This window comes from Carassius auratus, chromosome 31 (assembly GCF_003368295.1).
Source record: "Carassius auratus strain Wakin chromosome 31, ASM336829v1, whole genome shotgun sequence".
Taxonomy (NCBI): domain Eukaryota; kingdom Metazoa; phylum Chordata; class Actinopteri; order Cypriniformes; family Cyprinidae; genus Carassius; species Carassius auratus.
Window position 1 is genome coordinate 9,165,209 of NC_039273.1, and position 26,881 is coordinate 9,192,089.

The 26,881-nt window shown below is 36.7% G+C and overlaps 1 protein-coding gene across 6 annotated transcripts in view; it reads right to left on the reverse strand.

Annotated features, from left to right (window-relative positions):
• Positions 1–26,881, reverse strand: part of LOC113050482 (forkhead box protein P1-B-like) — a 122,023-nt gene that overhangs the window by 67,852 nt on the left and 27,290 nt on the right. For 3 of the 6 annotated variants that reach the window (XM_026213466.1, XM_026213469.1, XM_026213468.1), the window contains exon 1: positions 22,824–22,979. In XM_026213466.1, the coding sequence (XP_026069251.1) occupies positions 22,824–22,979 (156 nt within the window). Of the gene's footprint in view, positions 1–22,823; positions 22,991–26,881 lie in introns of those variants that run through there. The other 3 variants (XM_026213467.1, XM_026213465.1, XM_026213464.1) reach the window with 1 other exon arrangement.

Consider the following 26,881-nt stretch of genomic DNA (forward strand, 5'->3'; position numbering starts at 1 on the left):
TGAAACTCTATCCCAGCAGCCATTGTGAAGTAGAAAGGGCTGTTTACACAGCGTTAAGAGGGCTGGAGATCGGGGTCCCCAGACATGACCCACAGAAAAGACTGCTAATAAGTTAGAGCATCACACTGTCGTGGACTAAACACATCTTCTTGTTCTCCACAGAGCTGGAGGGCTTTTTCTTAAATGTCACAGGTATTAGATGGACTTTTTTTTTTTTTTGCAGGATGGTCCTAAGGGCTTCCTTGGAAGGTTTAAAAGTTGTCAAGGTTTTATGGGAAAGTTTAAGGGAAATTACATCTGGCTACACCACTCCTGCTTTCCCAATCGCTTATTTTTATTCAGTCTAAATCCATCTCCTTCTAGATCAAAATTATAAAGTAGACTGTGGGAGTGATCCTTAAAGAAACAGTACAACCAACTAACCAAAAAAAAAAAAAAAAAAAAAAAACTCTTTAATCTTCACTCAGGATGTCATTAGACACTTTTAATCACTTTTTTCTGTGCAACACAAGGATATTTTCTACCGTTAAACATTTTATGGTAATTTTAATGATTCTGAAAGTCTCTTATACTCACCAGGGCTGCATTTAATTAATCTAAAATATAGTAAAAACAGTGATATTGTGAAATATTATTCCATTATTTTTTATTATTTTTTCAGGCTTCTTTTAAGAACAGAAAGTTCAAAAGAATTTGAAAAAGAAATATTTGTCTTTACAGTCACTTTTAAACTATTTAATGAATCCTTGTTGAATAAAAGTATTAATTTAGTATTAACTGAAAAAACAATAATGCAAATGGTGATTGATTTTTATATAGTGTTTTTAGAGGCATACATTAAATGCAATAACAGGCCTTAGACTAACATAATACAATAAATAAATAACATTGAAATAATTTATTAATTTGTTAAAAAATGGCACTGAGAAAACACAATATGCATCTTTTAATTACACTTTGTAGTTATCAATGTGGGTGAACAAATCCTTTAATTTCCTAACTAATACTACATTAAAAAGTATAACGGTGCTAGTTTCCATCCTCTGTCATTGTCACCTAACCAAAATTCATATGATTTGGGAATGCTCCTTCACTGGCATGAGAATGTAAGTACTGAAGATAAGGACTGTTTATATTAATTGAGATTCTCTTTCTCTTGCTAATTCTGCCTCCTTTTGTTCATTTTCTAGATTGGACATTTATCTGCAATGCAAAAGAGGGCCGGTCAGCTTCCTGTTAAGTATCTAATTGATGCAATTTCCAAAAAGCCTCTTCACATGGAAAACAGGCGCTCGTAGAATCACAGCCTCTTGGAAACAAGCTCACTGTTTAGATTTCTAAACTAATTCATGTAGAATACATAAATAAATCAATGTTATATACCCACTTCAAACCATTACTACCCCCTCCCATGGCTGCACTTTTCAACCAATCTATTAATATTAATGACAACACTAAACATTTCAAATTGCTGTCCTCGAACCGTGTAAGTCTCAGTGAATGATTGCAGTAGATAAGCATTGTCTTTCAATTTAAACAAAAAAATGATGTTGTTACCAGTTTTCCTCATTGACGGGTAATGTTCGGAGTTGACTAACGTTTTGTGCATGAAAGTATGAAGGGTGAGTGTTTGCATGTGTGTGTTTGTGCATTTGTTTCCATGTGCATGGCGGGAGGTGGGGGTGCATGACTGTCGATGGATGGATGAGGAGAAATGAAATAGAGAGAGATGATGAAGAAGGAGGTATAGGGAGAGTAAACAGTGCGCAGTGTGGAGCCTGGTACGGATGTGTGACCCAGAGCCCGGGGGTCGTCTCAGCTATGCGGCTCTGACAGCCTCAGTTTGCAGTTTGTTTGCATTCCGAAGCTCCGCCTCAGGAGCAGCTTCACAACAGATGGCTAGAGAGGGGCTCCATTCATAGAGCCGGACATACAGAGACATACACAAACACACACAAGGTGATGCATGCTGAGATCTGTGCGTGAATGCTGGCTTGTTCTCTCTGGCTTAAATAAGGACACATATACAAAAGCAGGGATGTCCAAAATGACATATTTTTCAAAAGAGACTAGTTGATGGCTTGTCTGAATCAGGTTTTTTTTTTAAACTGGGGTCCAGAAACACTTAAGTGACTGCAAAGTAGTCTAGGATCCATAAAACAACAAAAAAAGAATCAAAGTACAAGTAAAAGTAAAGTCCCAAGCAGGGAATTGTGTAATTGTGAATAACAGTGCTCTGAGGTCTAATCTTTATGAAGATCAGCGCAGACAAAGGCTGCAGACAGCACACCCTGTTTGTTATCTTTATTTTATAAAAGCACAAAGTTTTGTTGTTATTATGTCTGTATAAAAAAAAAGTAGACCCTTTACAGATTCGATTGATGTATTACTCTTATTTGTAAGATCAAAACTGAAAGTGTAATTTAAGTTCTTTTTGGGGTTATCAGGAGAAAATGCCTCATAACGCGTATATGAGTTAATTGACTCCAAAGGGTTAATTATAAGATGACTGTTCATTTTTACTTTCAAAGACGGCATATATATTGAACAGTATTTTGCTTTAAAATGACTTAAATGTCCCATTAAATCTATTAGAGTATTCCACTGTTTACACTAAGGGAACTTACTGTACTGATTCTTACCATTGCATTTTTACCAATAAAATTATATAGATTATATAGATAAATTGAGGGGTATCAGCCAATAACTGATAGAGTACCAACACATGGTCCATCTGTAAAATAGCATAATTCACTCATTGACCTCACTAACCAAGTAGTTGGTTTTTGATGATTAGTTGCACAAGCATGCATTGACACTGTTGCATACATGCACACACACTTCCTATCATTTAAATTCCCCTCATCATTTAATACACACATCGATCCAGCACCCAAAGCTAGATTTCGTCTATCAGGAGAGTTATTGAATTATGATTGTGTTTATTGCCCCTGTAGTGTGATGTAAACGCATAAACATCCTTCTAGCATACAAGAAAAGCCATCTGCAAAATATCGCCTCGCTGTCTCTGAGCTCTCTTCCACGTCAATTATGCCTTTAGACTTCACAGGCTCGTGGTGATGGAGTGGCCTTAAAACCCACTCACATTAATACGCCATTGTGCATCTGCTGCTGACGGTAATTAAAGAACTAAATGACTCATAAGAATAGATGAATTAAACACAAGTAGAAAAATATTAGAAAGAAATGAGAGGCGTGGGGAATCTGTCATACAAAAGTATGCGCAGTTAAGAGTGCGGTAAGGTTTTAGAGTAATCAGTGTTTCTGGCTGAATGCAAGAAATTATGATGCCACTTAGAGAAGACTGTCTTAGAGAAGAGGAGTCTGTGTAGCACTGCCACCATTGACTAAGGCATAAAGAGAGGCCAGGGAATGATGGGCAGAACAGTATATGATGCACGCTTAATTCAAACTTGCAGCTCAATGTGTGCTAACTCATAGCAGATGGATTTCACTCAGGGTAGATGGGTAATTTCATTTGGTATGAAAGAAAATGAGACTAAACATCAAAATTACATCCTTACAACATTCTAGGAGAGAGAGAAAAAAAAAAAACAGCTTCCCGAAACCATAGAGGATGGAATAACAGATTGAATTGAGTCTGGTCTTTACATTACCATATCCAGTCTCAATTTCACTATCATCAGACTAAATTTATAAAATAAAATAAAAATTCAGATTAAGTTAAAAATATTTGCTAAGAACCAATTAAACAATTAAGCACAGAATAACTTGTAGATTAAATTGTTTCATTTATTTGCTCATTTATTTCTTTTACAGTTATAAGACTCACTAACATTTCCAAGTGTGGGAAGTGTGGTTTCACTTAATGAGAATTTAGCTTTAGTGAACTATAACAACCTTGCTGGGAAGCCTGAGAAGAGTGATTCAAGGGAACTTGAGAAGCAACCTGAAGTTACATTTCTATCACAAACAAACACACACAAATTGCCATCTGACTTCACTTTTCTCCATGAGGACGTAATTCTCAGGTAAACCTGCCACTGCTTTCTCTGGTAATCCATTTGTCAACATTGAATACGGTCAGAACATGCCAACAGCGCTGGGGATTCAGAGGGAATCTGGAATATAGGAACCTATTCTTTTTTTGTTATTGCATTTATGCTCAAGATGTTGCATCAGATTGTATGGTGAGAGACAAAAAATAAGGGGGTGTGAGAGGTGTTAGCAAACACAGCAATGGCTGACTCAAATTAGTATTAGATATTCAAACCTTGATTTTGTCTTGATTCAAAACTGGGTTTATATTAAGGATGGTCTTTCTCTGTCATTACAGTAGCAAGTCAAAGTGAAAGTAGTGGGTTGCTGTTAGAAAAAGCTGCAAATATAGCTAATAAAGGGATTCTGCATGTAAATGCATTGACTAATTTGAGGGAAAATTGTCAGATTTCTCACAAGTATACGCACAAGCATGGACTAGTTGGCCAGATTTCAAACCAGCTTGAGGTGCACAAAAAGACAAAAGTCAACAAATTCAAAATTGAATCAAATCCTATTGTGACTGACTGGCTGTTTATTATTTTTTTTAAAGAAAAAAAAACAAATATTTATCTTTGTAGCTTTTCATGAAAACGTAACAAATGCATCTTTCCTTTTCAGCTATTGCCAATTTTACAAGTCACTTTTCACAATCCAATTAATTCCCTAGGCATAGAAGTTGATCCTAAGTTGATCTAATATTCAGAAAAACGAATACACTTTCTTTAAAGCAAAAAAAAAAAAAAAAGGAAAAATTCAAATAACAAATAATGAAATTCAAATAACACAAATTTCCTTCTAAAATGAATCACAGGGTCCATTCTTTATAATTTCCCACTGGATGTCCAACTAAAAGTCAAGTATAAACACCTAAGCACACAGTTCACATGATTTATCTGTAAAAAAGCCTGATTTCTGTAACCGACAAGGATACACACAGGAACGATCATTCACAAGCCCCTCTGCATAGTCTTTGTGGTATTGTTTTCATAGACTTATCTCACCTGAAGACAGCTTTATCAATGTGTGTGTGTGTGTGTGTGCTGCTCTTGGTTGAAGAAGACACAAAGGGTCAGCTCCTGGTGTCATTAGGCAGTGAAGCCGGAGAGAAAGCTCTTGATATATCACCGTGCGATTAGCCACGGTCTGGGATTGAGTTGCTGAGAGAGAGAGCAGCTTCATGGGAATTACAGACTCGACTCAAGTCATTCCAGCTTTGGTAATGTTATCCCAAAGAGACAGAGAGAGGGAGAGAAGGGAGGGAAATGAATGAGATTGTCTGACGTAAAAAAAAAAAAAAAAAAAAAAGAAGAGATGCTGAAGGCATCTACTGCATTGGGATGGACTGCCGCATTGTCTAAAAAAGTAAGGAATCACAATAAAAAGAGGTATTTTTTCAGATGAAAGAATTATTATTTTATTATTTAATTTGTTTGTGCTATTCAGGGATTTTTGTTTTTTGGGGGGGGGGGGTACCTGGTGTTTACTGTTATATTTTATTCAAGAAGCAATGTTGTCTCAGGTGTTTCTCTAAAAAAATATTGTGGACTAATTAAAAAATATGCAAATGACACATTGTTGAAACAATAAACACTGAATTATGAGAAATGTTTAGATTTCATTTGCACTGTTTGGGATTGGAAAGATTTCTTTAAAGGTTTTGTATAAATATGGTATGTGCACCAAGGCTGCATTAATCTGGTCAAAAATAGAGTAAAACTCTAATATTGTGAAATATTATTACAATAAAATAAAATATTACAATAAAAACTATTTCATATTTCAACATATTTTCAAATGTCATTTATTCTTGTAATGGCAAAGCTGAATTTTCAGCATCATTACTCTAGTCTTCAGCATCATAAAATCCTTCAGAAATCATTATTTTATGCTAATTTGCTGCTCAAGAAACATTTCTTATTATTATCATCCCTGTTGAAAACTGGTGCTTACTATTTTTGTGGAAACCATGATACATTTTTCTCATGACACTGATAAATGTCAAAAATGTATTTTATAACATAATTCTTTAGTTACAGTGTAAATGTCTTTAGTCTTCTTACAGTCACTTTTCAATGTATCCTTACTAAATAAAATAATACATTTCTTTCAAAACAATCTTACTGAGGTCAGACAACTGCACTTTCAAATCTTTTACTACTAATTCAGACTTTAGTATATAGCAAATCAAAGCACAGTTCGAGACAATGTTGAGATTGTTTCAGAAACTATAGGAGTCGCACCTGAGAAGTTGGTTAATACTTCTGAGCAACAGAATCTTTAACATCAATGGCTCTTTCAATCTTCCTGTATGTTTTCAGTGGCATTACTGGAAGTGTCTCGGCCATACTTATGTAGAGAAACATTTAGCCATCAGAAAAGTGACAAAAAGCTTGTCAGCATCAGGTCAACATCAAAACTCCATCAGCACTAGCTGAAGGCGAGTTTTGCAGCAGACCGAAAGCGTTCTAGCAGACGTGTGATAAAATATGAAACTGCCAGATTAAGAAAGAAATTTGTGCCACCCTCTGAGGAATTTAAGTACTGTTTGTGGTTTGATTGTGCACAATTAACACCAAGCTTCACACCCTCATTAGGTCTACATGCTTGCTCAGCTCATAGATTTTCCTAAAACCTTAATACAGCGAAGCAACAACTTGAATCAGTTTGGTAAACCCATTTAAAACTTACACAACAGCGGAGCTCGGCAGGAACCAAGGGCACATGGGCTATATAGTGAAGTGACAATCTGCTGTTCAACTCCATTAGCTGCTACTGTATGTGAGAGAGGAAGCTTCACAGAAGCTGTGAAGAATCGGAGATGTCTTTAAATCCAGGGCACGGGATTGCTGCATTAATTCTGAGAGGACTGTAATCTCTCAAGCAAATCAAATTACACTCATTAACCGAGCAAGAAAACTGCCTATGTAATAAGTGAGCATTAAAAAAAGTATTTATTACCAATAATCACCCATTTAATATGGAGCAAAGCCCACAGCCAGTTTAATTTTTTGCTGATTAGGTGCAAAAATGAGAAACTGGAAAGGGTGTAAGTGCACACAGGGTGCGCACGAAGGGACACACGGACGCGGTCAGGCAGAGTATCTGGCAAGCCAACACAGTGATTAAGGTTAAAGAATAGGGGCTATTTAAGCTTTAAGGTCTTTGTGCGGGCAAGCGTAGCACCGCTAAAACGCCACCAAAACGCCGCCACCACGCCGCTGTCTCATTAACGTCGCATAAAAGTGACTCTCTTCCATTAATGGTTGCCGGCATCCAGGGCTAATTTCCTTCAAAATAAAACCTCTTTAATTACATCAGAAATGTTAATGGAAAAAATATATCAAAAGAGATAAATACAATTCAGGCGCATAAAATCAATTAATGCGAGAGGTCAGCGTCTCATTCATTTGTGAGATTAACATAATTACCTTTTTTTCGGCTTCTCATTTACTGCTTGATTCATTCGGGACGCACCACTGTCCCTTGATCCCCATGGAACAAACACAGGGACTGCTGGCCTAAATTAAATATCTCCATCTATACACAATGTCCACGTTATAGCCACAGGCACCAGTTAATTGACTTTGTTACGAAGAGATCTTATATTGTGCATCATTTTGGTGGCGGTGAAAAGCGCAGTACGGTTTCATTGCTGGTGTGAAATATGAAGTTCTTTGGGTTTTCTGCTCAGCAAATGTGTGTGTTCATTAACAGACGAGAGAAGGTCTTTAAAAAGGGAGATGATTCAATGGAACAATGAAAAAAGCAGGTGGAGAAAAATTATACATGTTAAAATTGCACAAAAGACAATTTAATTTAAATTTGTGCTTTAGAAATATTGAAGAAATGCTGAAGCTGTGGTATAATGGTAAATGTACGGCAGCGGTGCTCATGCAGACAATACAAATTTGAATCTGGCTCACATCAACCCTTCCTCCTCACTTTTCTTGGTCTCTTCTACTCTCCTAAAAAAAAGAAAAGTCTAACAATTATTTATACAGCAAAATCTGGTACGACCACGGATGTGGAAAATGGCATTGTAAATTGTTTGCAGTGTACTAAAAGTTTTTCTTCAAATAACAATAAATAATTAAGGCTAGACAGTGTAAAGGTGTTTGGAGACTGACAAGCGATTTAACGTGTTTAACACATGATGGCTGCTTCAGAGAGACCCAATGCTTAGTGTCGCATAAACACTTTATAAACATTGGGCTGTAAAGATAATTATTTTGATTGCGGGATCCAGTGCGCCTCCTAACTTCAACATCTGGTTGAAATATGTGCTGTTGTGTGTGTGTGTGTGTGTGTGTGGTTCTGGCTTTAGTAACAGATGACACATCCACACTCTGTGGAAACTCACTTTCTTCCCTCAGTTTATAGATTGCATGAGTTGAAATGCTTAAAAGGAACGGTATACTGAGGTGTGCTTAAGAGCTCAGGATTGTGGGATACATGGAGCCTCTCATATACTCACATTTTACTGTGCTGCTTAAGTCTTGAACTAAACTATAAAAGTCTAAAATGGTCCTTACCAATACAAAGGGTCAGTTTAAATGTATAATATCTGGAGCTTACTGTTCTTCTTATGCAGAACACAAAAGACATTTTGAAGAACACTGGTGTCAAAACAACATTATATGGACGAAAACAACACTGAGACATTTTGTGTTTCACAGAAGAAAGTGAGTCATACAGTACTGAAATGACACAAGTAAATGATGACAGAATTTTCATCTTTTGGTGAGTGTGGGTGTAAATTATAAAGAAAGAGGGAGTGAAAGACACATCAAGAGCGTAAAAAAAAGAGATATTTCCCTTGGACACCATTTTCAGTTCCAGCCACCCTGTCCAGACCTTTCCCTTTGACTTCTCTCTCGTCTCAAGAGTGTCTGTCTATCTCCCCAATGGCCTATAAATAACCTCAACCATTCCACATGTCTGCTTTGATTTTATTAAGAAGATAAAGAACTAATTTATTGTACATAGTGTCATTTTTTTTTGCCAAATCCAAACATGGCTTTATCAGCAGCTGATTAATGAGGGAGAAACCAGCAAAAGAGCATTTGGTTAACACTGACTAAAGTACTGCTTATCAAGATTGAGACCGGTCAATAAGACCACCTTGAGGAAGCTTGTCTTTAGAAGAAATTCCTTATATTATTGAGACCGTGTAGTTTATCCAAAAATGATGTTGTCATTACATACTTTCATGGAATTTTCTAATCTTTATGACATTCTGCCTTCTGTGGGACCTAAAATGAGATCTGTATGGAGCCAAAAGAGTCTCAATAAAGGTAAATGCACACACTACATTCACATATGCACACACAGGATTCATACATGCACACACATGATTCATAAATACACACACAGGATACACAAATGCACACAAAATTTACAAATGCACACACAAAATGTAAAAAGCACAGAAGATTCACAAATGCATACAAAATTCAGAAATGCACACAAAATTCAGAAATACACACACAATTCAGAAATGCAAACAACATTTACAAATGCACTCAAGATTCACAAATGCACAGAACAAGATTCAGAAATGTATTTCTGATGCACACACACATATATCTTGATTTACAAACTGCTTGCGGTCTGTGAACTTCACTGCATTTGTGTTTGAATTTTGAGACTCCTCTGACTTGGCTCTACACACAAATGCCTTTTTTTAAAACAGGGAATGATCTGCAACCAATCAGATGTCTCCCTTCTTTTAGCCAATCACAAGAACGCACTCCACGTGGTTGTTTACTTATAAGCCAATCACATGAGTATGCCTGTGGTGTGACATATTATAGCCTACTTATTTATGAAATTGTATGGAAATACAGATGTTTAGATTACAATTCAGGTTTATTTTTATTTTTTTTTACAAAATATAAATTTAAAAATGTCTCAATACATATAGCCCAGACTGTGACTGCAGAAAAAAAGTTAACCATGGATTCATAAATTTGCAATAGGCAATTATTTCATTTTATTGAAATATTTTAATGAAAGTAAAACAAATTTCTTTACACCTTTTTGAATATTTTAAATATATTTAAATATTATTTTGGATGCAATATAGAAGTCACTTTAATTATAATATTCGGTCCCTACATGAAGAGAGAGTCAGTGGTCCGCTGAGAGAGGAAAGTGACTCTCAGGCTGCACAAAGTGAGTCGCCGGCTGCGTGAGGAAAGGGAATCATTCGCTCAACTTCGCTGGGTGAGGAAAGTGAATCGTTCGCTGAGGAAAGAGAGTCGCTCGCTGCGTGACTCGTGAGGTAAGTGAGTCTTTTGTTGGTGACTCGTGAGGAAAGTGAGTCGCTCGCTGCGTGAGGTAAGTGAGTCGTTCGCTGCGAGAGGAAAGTGAGTCTCCTGCTGCGCAAAGTGGGTGTCCGGCTGCGCAAAGTGAGTCGCCGGCTGCGTGAGTCGTTCGCTAAGGAAAGCGAGCCGTTTGCTGCGTGAGGAAAGTAAATCGTTCGCTGAGGAATGTGAGTCGTTCGCTTATTGAGGAAAGTGAGTTGTTCGCTGAGGAAAGTGAGTCGTTCACTGATTGGCTTATAAGTGAACAATACCCCACGTGGGGTGCATTCTTGTGATTGGCTCAAACAAGGGAGATATCTGATTGGTTGCAGATCATTCCCTGTTTAAAAAAGGGCATTTGTGTGTTGAGCCAAGTCAGAGGAGTCTCAAAATTCAAACACAAATGCAGTGAAGTTCACAGACCGCAAGCAGTTTGTAAATCAAGATATATGTGTGTGTGCATCAGAAATACATTTCTGAATCTTGTCCTGTGCATTTGTGAATCTTGAGTGCATTTGTAAATGTTGTTTGCATTTCTGAATTGTGTGTGCATTTGTGAATTTTGTGTGCATTTGTGAATTTTGTAAGCATTTGTGAATCTTCTGTGCTTTTTAAATTCTGTGTGTGCATTTGTGAATTTTGTGTGCATTTGTGTATCCTGTGTGTGTATTTATGAATTATGTGTGTGCATTAATGAATCCTATGTGTGCATATGTGAATGTAGTGTGTGCATTTATCTTTATTGATACTCTTTTGGCTCCATAGATCTTTAGCATCTTCAACTCAAACCACATGACTTCTGAGCTATACTCAAAGTCTTTTAAAGCCATACGGTGAGAAAAACACACTAATTAAGTTGGTATTCTACAGAAATCATGTCATGTCATGTCTCTCTAATCCCAGTGTGGAAACAGTTATAGCACTAAAAATTGTACTTATTGTTCTTTGTAGGGGTTTATAAAGACATGAGTGTGAACAAACAGTGACAGTATTTTCATTATTGGGTGACATTCAAAATAAATAGCATTGGAGTGAAATCCACTCACATTCACACACCTCTCTCTCGATATAACCCACTTTGTGAGGGGGCCAGGGCACATTCAAACACATGTTGCCCCCACTGTGGCCTGCTGTGGAGGAGTAGAGCAAGCTACTCCATCAGTATTTACTGATGCTGTTATGCTGTCCCGTGACAGGCTGAATCAAACAATCACCGCACTACCGCGGCACTCGTCCTCAGCATTCAGCGCACATCGCATGCACTTCAGCCAAGCGAATCGCTGAGCGTTACAAGAGCCAAATTTGATCAACAAGCGCATCTCCCCTGTGCCATGGCAATCTGAGATGAAGATGATATTAAGAGGTAAGAGCAAAGTGATGAAGACGGTTAAGCAGGAGGGGGTGGGGCTGGGGATTTAGGGAAGATAGAGGGATCGGGAGAAAGATGATGAAAGACAGATGGAGAGGAAGAGTCTTTTTATCATCTCAAATACAATCAAGGACCTACACAAAATGTATAGAGAAAAAAAACACAACAATTTGCTCTTAAAGGAATCAACCAGTTGTAGATGCCATTTTTGGTATGTTGACAGCTCCTGTTTCATTAGATGGACAAGAGCAGCGAGAACATTTTTCAGATATTTTCCATTTATGATCTACAGAGAAAAATAAGTCATATGTGTTTGGAAAAAATGGGAGTGAGTAAATAATTATTAACAGATTATTATTTTGTGGTAAATTATTCCTTTAACAGTGAAAATAAATATATATATATATATATATATATATATATATATATATATATATATATATATATATATATATATATATATATATATATATATATATAATTTTTGCTTAACAAATTAAAGTGTGAACAATCTGAACAAATCTTGACTAGCTTTATTTAATCTGGTGCCCTACAGAAGTTCTAACTTTCCTTCTTTTTGTTTGTGGCTTCTTTTTCTTCTTCTCTTTTTTCTGCATTTTAATGTTTAATAACAGCCTTTGGCTATCTGTGAGCACAATTATTAGATATCCGCAGAGAGAAATTGAAATATTAATCATACTCTCATATACTCTTTTACACATGCTCTGATCCTTGAACAATGTCACATTCTTGCTTTCGGATCAAATATGCCATCCTGAGAGCTGAACAGACTGCTTGTGCACAAAACCACTGCATTAATATTGCAATTAAAAGATTATTTACTAGCGCTGTTTTTCATAATTACTCATGCTAATTGAATTATTGTGCTGTAAGATCTTAAGATAACAGACGTGTTTATCATACCACAACAAGCATTTATGAAGATCAATTACAGTCAAATACAATATGAGCACTTCACTAAGAGGTCTTATATTACAAGAAGTTCTGCTGATAGAGGACAACATTAGGGAAATTACCCACAAACCCTTGTCAACCCCCCATAACACACATGACCAGCAGACTCACACAATCACATGATCACATTCTAAATGGTTTTTTGAATAAATAAATAAATAAATAAACAACAGCAGGAAGACAATATTTGCATTTTGCGTACATGGTCTTGCTTTCTGTGCAAAGTATGTAAGCAAGAGCTAGAGACAAAAATAAAAGATAACAAACATAGACAATAGTCACAAGGCAAAAGAATGTTAAGTTGTTCTGTTCACTTGGGGTTTTACATTATTTTTTACATAAAGTGATATTATAATTAAAAAAAATTTTTTTTTTGATACATTTCATATTTTTGTATTATTTATTTTGTATTGTATTTACTTATTATTATTATGATCATTATAGTATATTTTGGACAATCCTTTCACCCACTAAAAGCCAAACAGATAAATCTAACAAGTAATAAACTGTCTATCAAAATCTTGACATAGTACGGTAATGGTCAAGTGGTTTACAATCTGAAAATAAGGACTACTGATGCCTCAGTCTCCAATTCCTATTTACAATCCAGTCACCCAAACCTTGTTTTCATTCAAACAATTACACACTTGCTCTTGTGTTCTCTCTTCACATCTGTTCAGAAGCCACGCAAAGCTCTTTGACCGCGGTGTCTCCGTCTATCCCGGCTCACAACGAACATTAAATCAAGTAGAAAATGCTCATATCTCTTTCTGCAAGATTTCACTTTTGCATTTCACAGCTGGGCATGATATTTTCCCCTGTCCCTCTCTGCTTACCTCTGGGAGATACTAATGTAAAAAACAGTGAGTTATAATCAGAGTTCACATCTCTGTAGTCAACAGCACAACGTATCTGAGAGTACAGTGGGTAAAAAAAAAAAAAAAGAAACAGACAGTGAGTGTGTGCAGACATAAAGGCCTTGTCTTATTTTCTGTGCCATTTGCTAGCTAGTGCTTTCACGGCCCGTCCCATTACATCATGTCAGAGGTTGTAAACAAGCAAATAACAACAGCTCACTGATGCTCAGAGCGTCTCACGGTCGCATGCCCACCACTGTGAAGGGAATTGCTCTCTGCATTCTTCCATGCTGCAAAACATTTGTTTCTTTATTGTCCATGTAAATAATACATCATCTTTTCTTCCCCTCCTTCCTTTCATACGGAAGAAAAAAGGAAAGGGGGGTAGGATGAAGGATTTATGTGTACAGTGTGCAAAGGGGAACTATTTATGGAGGGTGTCATTCCTAGAACGCAAGGTGCCATCACTGATATTTATGGGAAGACATCACGGCACTGACAGGGAATATCATTTCTCCAAATGGTACACAAGCAGTCAGCGGCCAGCACCATTTCTCTTTGGAATAGAGGCCACAGCACTGCTGCGCACCTATGAAGTGGTTATTACTGGCAGGAGTGATGGCACGAGAGGACTGTGATGAACATAACTGGGTTTTCTGGAGGAAGATGGGTCAGACTTGTTCATTCTGGACTAACAGAACGAGATTTGAGCTTTTTTATTTCCTGTAATCTTTTTACACAGGGTCATGTGATATTTGATACTTAAAAACCCCATGAAATCAAAATTTAAGGTATTAGTTTCTAATAAATTTAGCTAGACAATTTTCACTGTAAATTACCAGATTAACATATTGCAAATGTACAGACTTTCTATACAGGGAATATGGACAAAAATATTAACGTGCAAAAAAAGGGACCCTCAATGTCACTACAACCTATAGCACTTGATTTTGTATTTCTTAATAATGGTATGGTTCTGGTAACTTTTTTTCATGTAATGTTGGGATTTATTGTATGTTTATAATGATATGTATGTCTGTATGTCCACTAGGAGATTTATATTCTCCTGCCAGGCTGTTGTTGTAAATACAAATCCATTCTTCAGTGACTTGCCTGATTAAATAACAAGTAATAATTTTAATAACAGAAATAAAACTATAATATTGGATGATCACCATATTTTCTTAAAATAAAAATAAAAGCAAATAAATGCATACATATACATATACAAACCCAAAGTGTGGGGTTATTAAATTATATAAAATAAATTCACTTTTCTAAGACATGCTGTATTTAGTTACTCCAGTTTTAATGTTGCAAATTTAGGATCTTATTTACTACAGTACATTTCTGATTTAGCTTCTGCATGTCAAAGATAATTTCTTCACCTCCCTAAAGCAATTACTACACAAGTGCAACAATTCTGTCCTGTAAGAAGGCATTCTAACCTCTTTATGTGTGCCATAAACGTCTTTATAATGTCCCTTGCATGTTTTAAACCCTCTCTACAGTAATAATCCACTGATGAAGATTTGATTCTGTGAGGCAGTATGTGCATGTCAGATGCAAACAAAACAAACAGCTGCAGCACATCATCATCAAATCACATAACAATCAGGTTTATTGGCATTGTTAAGTGGTGTGTTTCTCATCTGTATTCCTAGGAATGATACGAGGAGAGCCTGAAGCTAGCTCGAGACACGTAGAACCCTAGCACTTCACTCTGTCAGCCACAGTCTGGTTGACGCGCCACTCTCTGAATGAACACTGACGTCTATTATCCGCCTAGTGCCAGCAGATTATGAATAAGAAATAAAAGCAACCTCAGATACAGCACTTCTGCATTAGTGACGGGTGGGCACCATGAGCGCACACACAAATGTACGCATGTCCTGAACACACAACCGTACCTTTGTTCTAAGCCCTAAGAGCCCATCTAAGATTCATTAATCAGAAAAAACACGCAGCTACACTGATTACCGTTTTATTGAAACAAATAAGTGTTTTAAAAACGGGCCGAAAGGCCTAGTTTCAATTTCAACAGCTCGTTTAACCCTTATCGTCCTGATTCCTCAGGGACCATTCTATGTTAATTGGATCTCCACTGCATTTGCATTGGGGCTGTTAACAAGCACAGCCTATGAATATTAATTACCCAGAAGTTTTTGGTCATATGAAGTATGAATATAGAAATATGTATTTCTTGATACATATTAATTCTGTGAAGTTTTTAAAAAAAGAAACACTCATTAAAATTGCACAAGCTCCATGCTCGAACGTATCCCCATGATATTGTGGCATCTTTAACTTTATCGCTACTAAATTGGGTCATATTAGCAAAAAAAAATTAAAAATAAAAAACCCTCCACTAAATAGTATTTTCATTTTCTTGTATGTAAACAAAACTAACATTTTGCCACACCTGACAATGACTGCTGACTTGCAAAAAATTTACTGGGCATTAAACTGTGGGCATTAAACTGTATGTGCATTATTTAATCAAACAACAGTCAGAACAAACTGAATTAATTATTTTATTAATTTTATTTAGGTGGAAAACCAGACAGAAACTCCTCATATGAAATGCTTCTCTTTTGTTGACAACAGATTTATCAACCATTGTTATTACATGCATGTTTGGAGAATGTTACATTTTCAAATGCATGTAAAAAAGCAACTCAAACTGGAAAAAGGATCACCCCCTGTTGTGATGTGACTCCACTAACTTTGCAAATCTAGACTTTGCCATATTTGCCCACTCTTCTTTGCAGAACTGCTCAAGTTCAGTTCAATCTGATGGTGAAGGTAAATTTCTGCAACTGCTGCAGAGTTGCTGTTGGTCTCTTGGTTGCCTCTCTGACCAGTTTCCTCCTGACTCTTTCATCCAGTTTAGAGCGATGTCCTGATCCAGGGAGGGTCTGTGTTGTACCGAATACCTTCCACTTCTTAATAATAGACTTCAGTGTTCTTGTAGGCATTGATATAGCCTCTGAAAAAAATTTTTTCATTTCCATCTCCTGACATGTTCCTGTCCACAACTTGATCTTTTATCTGATCTTTTGACAGTGCCATGCCACCCAATTTCAGTGTAAATTTCAGACCCTGTATGTAAACATTCCAATCCAATGACGATGTTGAGATTGTGTGAAAACTGGAATATGTGCATTAATATGTTTCAAAAGCATGAAATGCTGTCATCATGCATTTCCTTTAAGGCATGCACGCCGCAGCGATGTTTGATTGTTTGAAAAGCGTGGAAGATTACAGAGAGACAGACGTTAGTCTTTCATGAGAAAACTCAAGTGGTGCGTTAAGAAGAAATCCTCCCTCGCTGCTTTCAGGACTCCAAATAAGCCATCTTATACTAAAACAACACGGATGCATTTCCCAGTGCAGTCACAGTCCGACAGCTGCTGAGAACACCTGCTCAGAGTGTAAAGTTCCCCTCTTTAAAGGCACACACACACACACACACACACACACACAAACACTGGCATCAAAGTCCATCGGGTCTCTGCAGACAATAAGATGTGCTTTATACTCACTAATGGTACCAGCATAGCAATCATGAATGTATGCATGTATACAAATTGACCCCATTTTAAAGCAAAGGTACTGTATATGGGAAGTGGAAGAATAGGATGCGCCTTTATTATACACATGCAGAGATGCAAAACCCACCCACTCACGTATATGGACACACACATTTGGGCTCACTTTGGCTGCCTCTTCAAATGCATACACACATTCTCTCACTCCAGTACTTGTCTCCATTGCTGACCATTTCACCTGATATCCATTAGTAAAGCAGTTTCCAGTATGCACTCTAATGTAAAGGCTCTCCACAGCAAAACCGCCAAACCGACTGCCACACGCCAGCGCAGAGAAGCTCCTCTCTTCCCTCGCATTCAATCAAACCATATAAACAGGATGCAAACTACTTGAAGGTGCATTTTATCATGGGTAAATCATGTGTCATTGCTGAGAAGGAGATCAGAGATGCCGTTGCGACAATGCAACCACTTCCTGCAGATTCCAGACAGCCTGCTTGGGGGTATCGGGGGGTGAGAAGGGCGCTGCCAGAGGGATATATTGCATATAAAGCAATATGCTTAAATTGTAGCATGCTTTGGAGATTCATGCTCAGCGTGTTTCAGTTTTGCAAATAATTATTCCTCCTCTCTTCTGCTTACAAGCACATTAATGTACAATTTAAATCTCCATCTGTATGATTATGAATCAGATCGGCCATCAATCGCCAGATACAGCCGAGAGATTCATCCTGTAATAAAACTGTCACCTGTTCCAGGATAAAGACAGATGTTGCCAGTTGGGAGATAACATAATTAAACCGTTCAACGAGAGATTCCATAAAATTATCAAAATTGAAGGAAGCACTAGCATTTTACCAATAAAGCAATTTGGGGCAATATGTGGTGTCATAACACCAATCTCCTGCTCAGGATTTGCAATAAGTTGGAGGCTCTGCCTTTCTCTAGTGCAATCTGACAATATTAACAGTTTACAAGCAGATACCTTAAAGCAAAGAGAGAGTGAAAAAGAGCACAAATGTGTCTTTTCTTCACTCTCTCTCGGCTCTCATTGGAGTAGGGTTGCCAAAAATTCTGAATTTAAGAATTTGATCATTTTTTTTATTTATTAGTAATAATCTGGGGCTCATAGGGTGTTGAACTGGCATGTTATTGTTAATGTTATGAAATATGTTAATATTTAACAATATGTACATTTTATTTTATATATAAAAATATGATACAATATTAAAATAACATATACACATCAATATACCAAATATATATATATATATATTTTCAGATTTTTCTTTTACAGATTAATCTCTCTGTTTCTCTCATGTTTCTCTCTAAACGAACTGAGATGAGTTTACTCTTCCATCAAATAACAGCACTTACTCATGCTGTAGCATTACTGTCTGGTTGGCTTTCTTTTCTGTGGTTTTGAGATGATGGTGGTATGCCTTTGAGTAAGGGTGCTCTCAAATGTGATTAAAAAAAGAGTGCCATGAGACAGGGCATTAATATTTAAAATTTAAGGGCAGTAACAGCTGAGCAGGATTCCTGGCAGTCCCTCTGCAAGTCTGAGTCAACCGCTGCTTGCTTAAACATGCAAGAGATTAAATATGCACCTCCTTAATCACTCATAGCCCATCAGGAATCAGTGAGAGTGTAGAATGAAAGAAAGAAAAACTGCAATATAAACTAACAATACAAATAAATCAGTTTTTCACAGCAATGAGATAAATGGAGAGCAAATCTAGATTTTTGCAAGGAAAAAAGAAAGAGCCCAATAATCTCATATGCATCCCCTTTAAAGCTTTATTTCAGGTGTCATCGCTGCATGCAAGATCAGAAATGACTTCCGCAACTATATTCAACAGTCTATTCCAAACAAATGCATAAAGCGGTATGAGAGGGATAATCCTGGAAACTGAGCCTGGATCAGAAACTATCGACAACATCCTTCTTTTACAGCTATTTCCGTGTGATTCACACAGGTTTACTTCCTGTTACAGAAGCTGCAAAAAAAAAAAAGAAAAAAAAAAATATGCTAAAAACACACACACAAAAAAATGTTTTGCTCTTGCATAAAAGCAGGCTGTCTTCATTTTCTTTAAATCTTTATCTCTCAAGATCATCTTCACTTCCTCATCAAAAGATGTTGCTGAAAACCACAACTTCTCTTTCTGCCTCGCAGAGTGCAAGACAAGACTCTGCGCGCTCTTTGAAGAGGCCCGAATAACAGCCTGTGACGGAGCACAATCAGAGCGTGATTGACGGCATTCTCGCTTTAAGTTGTAATGAGAGTACCGTACATTGTGTGAGATCAGATATGGGTCAGTACAATTCCAGGTTTGGGCCACAATTGTGTCACATTTCATGTGGAGCACATGAGAGACGCAATCGATTAGATGGCTGTCTTAGTTGTGTGGCCATGGAAGGATGTTTGTATTGTGAATGGGGAAATTCCTGTGGGTGCACTCGCTGCAGCAATGAGCGATGGCTGACATGCAAAAAAAAAAAAAAAGTACATAAACCTAATATATATATATATATTTTTTTTTTTACAAATATATAAAATATTTAATTATATAATAATGATGTGTTCTTTGTTAGGACTGTCAATTGATTTAAAACAAAAAATCAAAACAAATTGCAGTCCATTGTCATGAATAAATGTGTGATTTGTTTCTATTTTATATATGTAAACCATCCTTAATAAACATGTTAAATTAATGCCCTTAGTTGTTACACAATTTCTTTTGATATTTGCCCTAAACCTTTTCTCCACTGCTTCTCATGGAATTGCATCACAACTACATCATAAGGACGTCTGCAGACATGTTTTTTCCCTGATCTTGTCAACCACAGACCACAGAGAGAGATGAATTGCTCACTGGAGTTGGCCCTTTCGCTACAATGGAAATCTTTTGCATAAATGCTGTCAGGGGTGGTCTGTCCCTTTAATTTTGGTGAATTATATGCATAAAGCTTTTAAAGAGTGGACCTAAATTTTTAGTACAAGGATGAAAGTCGTTTGAGGTGGCTCTATATGAATCTAAAGCCTCTATTCTATCTAGAGAACACCCATTTAGGGACACATCTCTTTGGAATAAGGTAATAACACTGGGGATTTGACTTCTAAATGGAGATGTTTAAATGAAGCTTATGGTCTACTTCCTCCCAAATCGGACTAGTTTGAGAAGACAAATTCCCCTGTCAAGGTCGAGATGATCAAACAGATCACAATTATTTAATCCCCCATCTTTATTAATGAGCAGTGTCTTTCACAGTTATGTCGACTAATCAGGATAGATGATACGTCAGCCTCCAGGTTAGTTCTTTTTCACATATGTAAGGAGTCGTAGGGGTTTATAAATTGAGAGATAATAAAACAGTACAGCTTGTCAGAGGAGAAACTGGGCTTTTGGAGGTTTAAAAAGGTCAGGCTTCATGTACTGTGTGCACAACACAAGAAAAGAGACTGGTCTGTTGTATAAAAGATGTCAATTATCATATAACTGAATCCTTTTCCATGGGAAAAAAATGAAGAGCTGGTTATAATGATCAAAACTGATGAAAAACCAAAACGTAATTTATAAGCTATGACATTTGGACTAGAATATTGGCTCTGTGCAGACCTGCCTTAGGGAAACTTGAAGGGACAGTTCACCCAAAAATTAAAATTCTAAAATTTTTCACTCATCCTCATGCCATTCATAACCGTATTTGAAATCGCTTTCTTCTACAGTTCCACAGAAGAAAGTAGAAACTGTAGAAGAAAGTAGAAAATAGGCTGTAGGCTCTCTGGCCTCAGTCTCATAACCAAAAGGTTGTGGGTTCGAGTCTCGGTTGAGACTTTTATCAAATGTACAAAAATAAGTGTAACCTCCTTAAAATATTTAAAGACACAAGGGTAATTATATTATGGTAGAATTTATTTTATTTTCCTTTCTTTTCTTTTATGGAAACCATGCTCCACATAGAAAAACTAGCTTTTATTGGTAGTTTTAATATATGCTATTTTCAAAAAGCTGTTAAATTAGTTGCTCTCCAATATTGTTATTCTCCATTAACAAGCATGAAAAAACTAAAGATGGTTCCTTCACTCACCACAGTCATAATAAAACTATGAAGTAATGTTAAAAACTAAACTTTTTTTTTGTTGAAGTGTCAAGTGCACATCCCTGATTGGATCAACCGCTCTGACATTCAGCCTCTCTCTCTCTTTCTCTCTCCTCCCTTCTTTCTCTCTCCATTTCCTTGCATTTGTCAGAGTCATAACCCAGCCGAGTGAATCAGATTGAGCCCCTGGCACGGAATGAAGGCAAAGTCAACAGGAATTAAGTTTCAGTGCAACTGTTTACTCAACTGTGGCCTGTAGTTATTGAAATCTTATCCATGGTTTTATATGACGACTGCGGTAATGAATTCAGTATGCTTGTGATTTTCGAACTGACAACATCACGCTTAGTCCGAGAAGCGCACGACAGACTGAAGCAATCCAGAGGACGGGGAAGGCGAATCACCGAGCCAATCACAGATGCTTCAGATTATTGACTGACGGTGATATACTCTAGTTACAGATTGATCTCAAGCAGACTGAAGGGAAAATCAAGATGTCAAATAGGTTTTATTCCTATACGTAATCCAAAATATACATTCAAATTCACAACAAACAACTTACCAAAATAAACGTAATACAAAATCTATTTTCTTGTATGAAATAAGACCAAAACAAATCAGTTTGGGGTCGTTCTCTGCTTTCAAACCATCCGCCACATAGGCCTGTCCTGTTTGCCGTAAAAACCAAGGCTTTTCAGTTCGACGACAGCCATGTTACTCCAACAGACAGCTACTTCAGAGGCTCCCCATCCCCACCAAACAACCCTTGACAACATCTCCCATCATGCCGTGGGGTGCAGATAAGACACGACTGGCTGATCTTTTCAATGCTGGCCCGCTCAACACGTTGTCATGTGGGCAAATGCAACACTTAGACAGAAAGAGCTCGTCTGTTTATTTCAGTGTGAGTGAGGATGTTTTGGGCACTCTTGGTATATAAAAAAACAGCTGCAACACTCCAAACTCCAGTGCTCTGAAAGGAAGCCCTCCAAAATCTCGACCTGAGTGTTAGGGGTGTTTACAATGCGACAGGTGAAATCTGTGGCATTTGGATGAATGCAGCACATACACGACTGTCCATAAATTCCATTGCACCTATGCATTTGTCCATTGCAACACGCCTGATAAATATTTTACCTGAATACAGATGCTGTGGAGTCGCAGGGATAAACACACGGGCAACCAAAAACGCAATCACAGAGAGAGCACTTAGTGCATTGAAAAATTCAAACCGCTCTCAATATACATAAATAATCATAATAATGTGTTTATGTACTCTGGTTGGAGGGGGTGCATCGATTAAATATTTACAAGCACTTAAAGAGGGGAGAGAAGGATGCTGGTGACATGCGTTAATAACAGACAGGTGAAAGAAAGAAAGAAAGACAGAAAGGTAGGAACATGGGAAAGAAGTAACAAATAAATAAAGAACAACATAAATGATCAAAAGTTGAAAGGTATGAATACAAAATAAAAAGAAATGAAAATAGGAAGGAACAAACAAAACAACAAAAAAGTGAAAGAAAGTATGAGGATGGAAGGGAAAAAAAAAAGGAAAGGAAGAATTAATTAACGAATGAATGACTGATTGAATGGACTTGAAAAGATGGATATGAATATGAAAAGAAAGGAAGACCTGCTGCTGCTGGAAGTTGACGAGGTCAGATGCTGTGATGTCAGAGGAAGGAGTGGCGCTCTTGGATCGAACTTCTCTGTGTCCCTCCACACTAGGTGGGGCGCCGTTCTGATTGGCTGTTCCGTTTGTCACCTCTGTCCCCGACTCTTGCATCATGACTTAAAAACCTGCAGTGGAGACACAAAACAGGAATAAAAAAAAACAACAACAACAACACAGTTGTCAAATAATTTCAAGAAAACGTCAATTTCTTTTTGTTCCACTTGATTTCACTTTTCCCATCTTTCATTGTCTGTGCTGCTTTGTTTGCAAGGATGACTCCAGTTTAACAATAATAGTAATAAACTAAAAATATGACAACACTTTAACACTTTTGTTTCTTGTATCTTTCATCACATCACAGGCTGAAAAGGTGCGAGCTTAAAAGAAGCTATTCATCGTTTTCTGTTTGTCTTTCTTCTTTCTGCTGGGCCTAAGAGAATGAAGAAACAGCAAAGAGCGAATGGGATGGGAACCCAACCTCGGTCACGTCTCAGCAGAGAGGCCCAAGAAAACACACTCGCTCACAAACAAAACTTGTTCTTAGTGAAATGGATATATTTACTTGCATTGCTCCCAGAAGAACCACAGCCTGATGGCTTTTTAATGGGAAACAGGGCAGGAGAGTTGGTCAGATTACAAATCTCCCAATTCAAAACTTCTCGGCAAACGTTTGCATCCTGGGTGTTGAGTTAACGCCACAGTGCTGGGCCCGCACACAAATAAACAAACCTGAAAATATTCCGATGTACTTCCAAAGTATTTCCAATAATACATTACACTTTAATGATGCCTATTCAGACACACAAAAAGCCTTTTTGTTCTTCCAAACGTTTCCCATCTAACAGCCCGGTCCTGCATTACTCTCAAAAGTCTAGTTTTCTCCTTCAACACATTTATATCTTTTGCATTCACCGCGGCCCATGCTGGTGAGGATTGCCTTGTAGCTCCACTGCAGACCATCTTAATGAAGCTGACCAAGTCGGGCAGAAGTAAATTAACTTGGATTATTAATTATTGATATGAGGCAGAATGAATGCCCTTAAAGCAGTGGGTGCTAATCACATAGGCAGGTGAAAATTGAAAAGAATTCAGATTTATAATGCTGCCCCCTTTAGGCGCATAATAATTGTTCAGCTAGGTTTGGATTGGAGAGGCAGCTTACAGATGCAGACAAACACATTGGGTATTGACCCATCTGGACCACTGATGTGCCGTGCCTCTTTATTGTGTGTTTTTGATAAGGCTAATGTACTAGAAACTTATTTTATAATCATATAAAGGCATGTAATATAATAAAATAAAATTATTTATTTTGTGTGGGTAATTAATTATTTTCAAGTATATATTTAATTTACTTATTTAATTTAGTTATTTTATTTTACATATATTTTATATATATGTACAAGTGATTAGTCAGAAATACTGAATTTGCACTTCAAATCTGAACACATCAACAACTTTACTAAAACAAAAACAGTAACAACTTCTGTACTTTTTTTTTCTTTTAAAAAATTATTCTAAATTCAGTATTGCACTTTTTACATATAATACATTAAAATAAATTGTAAAAATAAAATTTCACAAAAATATCACAAAAAAATATTTCATATTTATAGATTTTTCATGACTGTGGGAACACTGTTCTTTTTAACGCCTTTCATCACTGATTTTATTTTTAACTAAAAGAAAAAAGAAAAGAAAAACCCTGAATACACTATGTACATAATATATTTGTGTAACTAAACTATACTTAAAATCACCCTTTCAATTAGAAACAAATGGACCAAGTACCTGGTACTCCCACAAACAAGCTGTGGCTAGTTTAGCTAGCTTCTCTCTCTTTCTGTCTCTTTTAGGTTTTGTGGTCTCATTTATTCTCTCTCCTTTTTTTCATTGGGTTCCATAAAATAGGGTGATAATGGCTATTATGTAAGCACTCTCATTCCGTACTAAATTTTCATAATTATAAAGGAAGGGCGTAAATTTGTGCATACGTGGCATTTCTTAAAGTAATCGTGAGAAAGGACTGGGGGGCTATTTAAATCTACGCAAAACTAGTGACCCACAATAAAGACATGGAGCTGCAGCGAATGCAGAGTAATGCACACGTGCCCGCATCCACATCTGAAGAGGACCCATTCAAATTAACACCCAATTAATTTCGGAATTGACAAACAAAATGAAACCTATAAATCTACTTTCTCATAAAATTTCGCCATGAAATAATTCAAAAGCAGCAAATAATAAGATTAAAGAAAATGCATAGTTATCCATCACTATTATCAAGTAGATGGGAGGAAAAATATAACCTGGTGGAAGGGCATTAATAATGTCAACGGCTTTATGAATTAAGCTATTGTTTTAGTGTCTTATCATTATAATTCTCCTCACTTTGATAACATAAGTGCAGTTGTTTGCTTGTCATTTTCTGTCATTGTGTTTGGTACAAAAAAGGCTTCTGGATGCAATATAAACACAAATAACAGACAAACGCATGTATAACCAGCAAGGGTTCACATGAAATGGATGTTTGTTTTCTTGAAATAAAAAAGAAAACAAAGACTTACGGAAAAAACTTGAATATAATGGAGATTCCCTGCGATTAAGCCACCAGGCACCTACTAAACAAACCGCTATCATCAGATGTCTGCGCCTTTTCCCTGCAAAACGCTTGCTTGCTAAACACAACAAATGTTTGGAACAAACAACGGATAATACAACAAGGTCAGAATTTGCACATGTTGATGTTTTGTTCGGTTCATCTGATATTGCGAGCAGTCAAACCCCACACGGCCTACATAAAAGCATGAGCAAATACAGAAAATCAACAGCTTTCTCCCTTATTTATTGTCTCCCAGGATTTGACTGTGAGCGTGTTTATGGCATAAGGTGTGTTTGTGTGTAGCGTGCACCAGGCCGTAAAGCAGACTCCATCAGCGTTAAAAAGATTCTGTCATTCCGGTAAGTTCTGAAAGCCCACCTGCTCTTACAAGCCTGTGTTCTCACACCACCCCTGTTTACACAAGCGCCCAACAAAAGCATGACATTCTTACACACCAGATAAGTAGACACAATAAAGAGGACAAAACCCCATGATCACACTGGTGTTTAGGTTTAACCTTGTTGCTTGTCTAGACAATACAACGACTGAACAGCTGTGAGAGCATCTTGAGGTTTTTCTTTTCTGCTTCTCCACCCAAGGATTCCTGATGAGTAACGCAGACAGCCGATTACAATAGGCCGATAATTATTTACATATTATTTACTTAACTATAGTCAATAACAGACAAATGGACAACATAAAAATTCTCTAATATTTAGTTAAAAAAATAACAACTAAATAAATAATACTACTAATAATAATACTACTAAAAATAAAATTATTTTAAATGCTAAGTGAATTTAGGTATCAACTTCTATAATGTACAATATAAAAAATGGATATGCATTATGAGATTTAATTATACAACACTCAGACACAAATCAAAAGGTAAAAATTATTCACATCACATGAATGACCTGAGATGTACTGATATCAAAATTGTAGCCGATTCCGACGAGATACTAATTATTTGAAAAGGACAATATTAAAATTCTACACAAATTGGTAAAAAAACAAGCAAAATTCAATTAGATAGATATTTGTTAGATTACATCTAACAAGTGTTTATATATATATATATATATATATATATATATATATATATATATATATATTAGTATTTTTTACATTTTAAATGATGCATTAGCACATTAGATGCACAATCTCCTGAAAAACTTGGTAAATAAATAAAGGTTGTGTGTTTGTGTGTGTGTGTGTGTAAAAAAAAATCACAGGGGTAAAAATATTAAATCTCTGGGAGATTCAAAAAAAAATCTTGGATTCATAGTGCTCAGCCCCAAAGTGAAATGCAAGTTTGACTGAAAATGGACTGAGATGGATGCTAATCCTCCTCAAAAGTCTGTCTGTTACAAATCTAAGCTAGATATCAAGCAATACGTTACCTTTGGTTTGG